The sequence below is a fragment of the Nanorana parkeri genome, unplaced genomic scaffold, assembly GCF_000935625.1.
Source record: "Nanorana parkeri isolate BGI_ZX_2015 unplaced genomic scaffold, ASM93562v1 scaffold335, whole genome shotgun sequence".
In the NCBI taxonomy this organism is placed as follows: domain Eukaryota; kingdom Metazoa; phylum Chordata; class Amphibia; order Anura; family Dicroglossidae; genus Nanorana; species Nanorana parkeri.
Genome location: NW_017306603.1, coordinates 198,303 through 204,989, shown reverse-complemented (window position 1 = coordinate 204,989; position 6,687 = coordinate 198,303). Strand labels below are relative to the sequence as shown.

At 42.0% G+C, this 6,687-nt stretch overlaps 1 protein-coding gene across 1 annotated transcript; it reads left to right on the top strand.

Annotated features, from left to right (window-relative positions):
• The first annotated feature begins 1,560 nt into the window (after positions 1 to 1,560).
• Positions 1,561 to 2,590, top strand: LOC108788583 (B2 bradykinin receptor-like). The gene has a single exon (XM_018558375.1). The coding sequence runs from the start codon at positions 1,616 to 1,618 to the stop codon at positions 2,579 to 2,581; it is 966 nt and encodes a 321-aa protein (XP_018413877.1). The 5' UTR covers positions 1,561 to 1,615; the 3' UTR covers positions 2,582 to 2,590.
• Positions 2,591 to 6,687: the final 4,097 nt, after the last annotated feature.

Genomic DNA, 6,687 nt, shown 5'->3' with positions numbered 1-6,687 from the left:
AGAACCAGAGTTCTGTAGCCGATGACAATGAACTGTATTCTTTGGCAGCGATAAGCAGCCTGAGCAGTAATATTACAGCCTGTCCTAATTCATGCTGAGAAGAGATCCATCTCTGATTGGAAGACTGAGAGCCCAAACGAGCAGTTCAAATGTGAAGGGTGGTACAGAAATTGACCTAATTAGTTTTATCTACGGATGTTCAGATAGCAAGTACTGTCCTCTGTATATGTACAGATACTTTTCGAGCTCCAAGACTAGACTAGAGAAAAATTCAAAAGTTAGAGGCAGCTGTCATTTGTAAGGCGCACACGGAGCTCCTGGGATTTGTACATCTCTGTTTTAATGTATGATTTTGTTTTTTATAACTATATATATATATAAGTGATGCACCAATAACATTTTTTCAAGTACAAGTACCGATAGGGGTCCAAGTGCTCACAGATACAAGTACTGAGACATTTTTGTTTATTGTCATGTGACAGTTTTTCTAAAACAATACAGACTAATGATTTCAGGACAGTGGTGGAGCGCCAGAGCCAAGTCCCAGCTGCAACCTGCTCCAACCCTGGTAGTTCTTGTGAAAATGCCAAGTATCGGCACTGGTATCTGAACATCCCTAGTTTTATCCTAACAATATTGTAGTAACTGAGTAAAATCTACTTCTGAGAAGCTTATACTGCCTTTGTGTTGCTAGAAGGGCCATCTGTGTGGGGTGCCAGTTATAACTTACTTACTGAGCTGACGCATTGCAATGATAAACCACCCATCATCATATGTGCGGGAGTCATTGGTCTCATTCTCTTGTGGGGATTTTACAATACCAGCCCCCAATGCAAGGGTATGACTATAGCTCTTGCAGGCTGTGCAGTTTTTATGGGGCCCACAAGCACAGAGGACCCAGATGTCTTTATGTGAATAGGAACAAAGTATGTATGTGGAGCTTAGAGTAAAGTATCCAGTAAAGTAACCATTGATGATAACTTGATACAGTGAATTTGCCAGCTGCTGTTGTCTTTAGCAAGCAACCCCCAATGAATTGCTATACAATTCACACACTACTGAACTCACGTGGAGTGTGAACAAACCTCACTGGATGGATGAGTAACCTCTGGAGGACCATAAAACATTATTGGCATTACAAATTAGGGGAAATTGCTACCTATGATGTCACTACAACCAACGGCAAGAACAGACAGGTAATCTTAGCACTAGAGCACCATAGCGTGCAGGGACATGGCATTTCATGAGATTGGAGTGGAGTTTGTTCACACTTTGGGCGAGCGCATTAGTTTGTAAAATGTTCTGGTTACATAGCAATATATTCTGTATTAGTAGAAGAATTGCAATGGAGATTGAGTTTAGATACGTAGGTGAAACTCTTTGAGGTATATTTAAAAACTGAACTGTCTCATTGCGGAGATTTTCCTTACATCTTGTCTCTAGACAAGTAAAATTTAGATAAATGATAAATAAGGCCAGATACAATCCAGTAACCCTTCCTTTGTTTCTCTCACAGGAGCCAGTCACTTCTTTCACAATGTCTGCGAATTCCACATCCGAGCCATGTATATCCTTAGAAGACTTTCAATGGCTTTTCATCTACCAACCAGTCTACATGTGGTTCATTTTTGTCTTGGGATTTATAGAAAATGCATTTGTCATTTCAGTCTTTTTGCTTCATAAAAGTCGCTGCACTGTGGCTGAGATCTATCTGGGGAACATGGCAGCCGCAGATTTGGTTTTCATCTCTGGCCTACCCTTCTGGGCTATTTACATTGCTAAAGGATTCTACTGGCAGTTTGGCGATTTCCTATGTGTAGCTGTGAACTCGTTGATCATGTTAAACCTCTTTGCCAGCGTCTACTTCTTAATGATGGTCAGCATCGATCGATATTTGGCTCTAGTGAAGACCATGTCCGTCGGTCGGATGAGAAGACCTTGGTGGGCCAAAGTGACCTGCGCCATCATTTGGACCTTTGCGGCAGTAGTGAGCTTGCCCAAATTTATTTTCCGAAAAGTCACCTTCGTCCCAGAGCTCAACACCACCGCATGTATCATAGACGCCCCATCAGACACATGGCATGTTGTAAACAATATCATCTTAAATGTTGTTGGTTTCTTGATACCTGTGATAGTCATCGGATTCTGCTCCTTCCAAATTGTAAGCGTCCTGAGGAATAACACCATGCAAAAATTTAAGGAAATCAAAAATGAAAAGAGAGCCACGTGGTTGGTTTTATCCGTGCTGCTGGTGTTTATAGTCTGTTGGCTCCCATTCCACATTTCCGCTTTCATAGACACGTTGGATCAATTTAAGGTCTTCCCTCGCTGCGTTGTAAGCCAACCTAATGAAATCTTCAACCAGATATCAACCTACATCGGCTTCAGTAACAGCTGCATCAATCCGCTCCTGTATGTAATAGTCGGGAACAATTTTAGAAGGAAAGCGAAGGAGGTCTACAGGGCGCTGATTCCCAGAAAGTTCAGGCAGAGGGGCGCCTCCATACAAACAAATTATTCAATGGAGACAACACAATCTTCCATGTACTTGGATTGCCAGAAAAAAAAGTCCATCTCTTGAGTATGCCAACCTGGATTTTTGCTTTAAAGGGATTTTCCATGCTCATTGATTTAGCAAGCTGTGTAGGGTTAACCCCCGTTGTACCTGTAACATTCCAAAGAAAGGCTCTATGCAAAAGAGTAGAAACTGATCAGTTATCTATGCCCATGCATGCAACTGATTCTGCTATTTAAAGTGTATGTCAACCCTAAAACTATGTTTCAGTGTGTTTGGCATTATGCCTCACTGCAGACAGTTTTCTTAATGCAAATAATTTTTATTTTTTTTACTCTGTTGCAAAGTTTCTTACTTGGAGATCGTTTCAGTAACAGCACTTCCTGTTGCAGGCTGACAACACCTAGCCAATGTCTTGCCCAGCGTGCAGCGGCATTGTCAGCCTGACGTTTGCCCTCCTATAGTTGGCTGTTGGGCTGTCTGTCATGCCTACCAGATAGGCAAGCCAACAGCCAATTGAAGCTGCTCACATGCCAGGCTGACAGTGCTAATTAATTATGCTGATAATGGTAATTGTGAGGCAATGGCTTAGCATTGTCAGCCTGCAACAGGAAGTGTAGTTACTGGCAGGATCTACAGGTATAACACTTTGTTATGGATTCACAAAACTATTTGCTTAATAACTGTAGAACCAGCACACGATGATCTTCCAAAGAAATTCAAACTTTATTCCACATGCATCTATACAAAGAACCACCGCTGACAGGTTTCTGCCTTACGCGGCCTTAGTCCAGCTGTGACTAAGGCCGAGTAAGGCAGAAACGTATTATATTATGCATGTGGAATAAAGTTTGAATTTCTTTGGAAGATCATTGTATGCTGCTTCTACAGTTTTTGAGCCTATCACTCCAGAAGAGGGTGATCCGTGCACCATGGATTGAGGGGACGCATGATAGGGGCGAGCTGTGCGCTTTGTGTTTTTAGTTTATTTGCTTAATAAAACTGTAAAATGATAGACATCATCCCAAACAAACTGACAATAGATTTAGGGGTCTATTTATAACCAATTTGCAGAGCCATTCACTCTATGAATCTTTCTGAACATTCATTCTGTGTGAATGGATGCAAAAACAACTGTTCTTAGATATATTTTATATGTTTATATATAAGTTGAATGTATGTAATTTAATACTGTACTATGGCCCCTAGATGGAGCAGAGGAGCATAGGAGATACATACTTATCATACTTATTTTTTATGCTCTTTAGCTCCATCTAGTGGCCAAAATGCAGTATTACATTACACACTTTGGACCTAAAAAATAAAATATATCTAAAAGCGGTTGTATTTGCATTTATTGACACAGAACGAGCATTCAGAAGGATTCATAGGGGGACCAGGTCTATAAATTTGTTATAAACAGAACCATTAGTGTTTACATACACTTTAAAGTCCAGCTCCAGCCAGAACCTTTTTGTTGTTTTGCATAGAGTGGGAAAGGGTTAGAGCCCTGCTGTTTTTTATCGCTATTTCTACTCCTATTAGGAAGATTTTTTTTCCCCGCATTTCCTATCAGGACAGGAAGTGATGAACAAAAAACCCCTTCAGTAGAGACACATACTATAACAAAAGTACAATTTTAGTAAAGTGGTGGGTAAGGGTTAGAACTGCAAACATTGATAATTCTAATAACTGAGCCATTCTGTGACAACTTCTCACCCATTTCTGTTATGGGTGTCACAAGGACAGGGTGTGAGGAATCTTCCCAGTGAGGTCATACACAGAATAAAACACCTTATATGAATTGTATCTCTTCCTCCCTCAATCCTGAAAACAGATTTTACAATGTTTTGCTAGTCAGGAGTTATATGAGGTCCAGACAAGCTCAGTAATCCGAGACATACTTCTAGGAAGGCCATGACTCTTGTCCCAGTGGTTCCTTTTCAGTTCGATGATGGCCTGCAGTACAGGATCTGGTTAGGACTTTGCCAAACTTGTTCTTTCTCTTCATGGGCAGCTATCCATCAGGTTCGGTACTCATGCAGTATGCTAAAGAACCCAGGAAGGTGCAATACCAGAGACACAGCGAGTCAAATAAATCCCTTCTTTTGAAGGAGAAAGCTGACCACTACCAGCTCTAGAAACCATTGGCAATCTTGTTGCTCTCCAGTGGCCTATTGAGGAAGCGCAAGGGGACCTCGTATATGAGCTCATAGACAGTATGAACAAACTGCAATTTGCGCACCTAGTTTAGTAGCTGACGAGCAGAAGAGTTGCCATCGGATGTCTTGCGTGCAAAGCTGATGATAGAAGTGAAAGCACTTCAGTTGCAGATGGGGCAGTAAGTGGTGGCAACATGTGGAAGAAACCATAAAGCACATGAGGCAACCATGACAAGGAGTGAATGTAGGTAGGAGCTCTTGTAATACTATAACAGGGTTATTCACAAAAGGGTGAGGGGTTTGGAGAAGGCCGGAGAAGTGAACAATCTAGGACAACATCGCTGATTTGGAAAAAATCTCCAATTCAGCTCACTTTGCAGTTCAGCTATGTTGTCCTAGATTGTTTCTAAACTCTTCAGCCTTGTGTGAATAATCCTGTAAGTGTGATGTGAGAAACCTTTTCACTCAGCCTTATGAAGTAAAGCAAGGAGCAAGAAGGCCATCATCAAAGGCGACCAAGTCATATTACACTGATGTGCCATTGAGATTGATAATTACCGTGCTTTGCACATTGGCCATGCCCTTCGCACTGCCATAGTGTTGAAGCCTGAAGGAAGATTTGTGTTGGTTTTCTGCTTCTACAGAAAAAAATTAAAAAATAGCCACTGCTCATGGTCCGCACAGAACATTAGGCTAGCCATGCATTTTACAACATGATTGTACAATTGCCTTTGGATCTATTATAAACTTTGTAGTGGAGTGGCTTTCCAGAATAAAGCCCAATTGGAATTTTGGTTTCATTAGCCAAATAAATTCCAGGTGCATCAAAACAAAAGGTGTGCAGAGTCTTACAGTTCATTTTCTTTTAGGAAGCCTGTCCCCTGCTGTGTAGAAGAAGAACCCTTGCTTGCTGTGTGAAAGCTTTGGCCTCTCTGTAGAGGTCCAACACACCCCCTTCTAAGTCAGACCTCTTATTCCCTGCTGATTGGAGAGCTCTAGCACTGACTCAGCAGGGCATATGCCGGAGAGACGACTGCTTCCACACAGAGAGCGAGAGTCCTCCTCTACAGCATGCTGGCAGGGGACTGGCTTTTCTACTAGGCTGTGGCTTCACATACATTTATGCCCCTGGCATATTTAGCCGATTCAAACTAAAAAAAAAAAGATGCAAAACCCAACCTTTGTATGGATTGGATGAGGTGGGAAAGATTTATCTTTGGAGCATATTAATATTAGAAAAGACAGAAAATGTTATTTATTTTGTGGCTTCCAGAGCTCCTGTCACCTGGACATTTGGTGAGCGGAACCCATCCTTGAAGTTGGCTGCCTCCACTGTATATAGAGTCAAACATTGAAACAAACTACACATTTGTATAGCTGGATGCACGTGTAGCAATGCCGACTTTCTTCCCATGTGTGACCCAGCTGAGCGGATTTTACTGGAGCCACCATGTTTTGGGCTATATGGAGTTACACTTTTTAAAGCCAAAGTCCACTCTTATTCGGCAGTGATAAGTCCATACTATGCTCCAGCTTTCAGTCCCGCATAGAATGACTACTTTCCAGAAACGTCGAACACGATGGACTGTAGTACTTCCTTTCTTGTATATAATAATGAATTTTGGGCTATTTAAAGTAAATTTCTAGCATTGCTAGCCTTATTATGTCTATGAGTGTCACTTCTGATTGTGTTGTGCTGTGTTGTGTGTAAAATGCTGGTTTATTTATTTTGTATATGAACAGGGCTGGATTTCCCGCAAGTCCAACCAAGGCCCAGCCTTGGGGCAGCAGGGAGTACAGGTGCATCAGGGGTATGGAATGCCTATCTTCTGATACCCAGGACATAAGATTCCAAGTAGTTGTTTTCTACATTTAGCCCTGCTTTGGGCAAGCTGAGACAAATGTAGAGCGGGGAAGCCGCCGCTTGTTTTGTACAAGTGATCTATGCGATGTCGCAGCCTGCAGGTCTACCATTCTCCATGGGGGATGCGAGGGAGGGGTTGGCGGGGA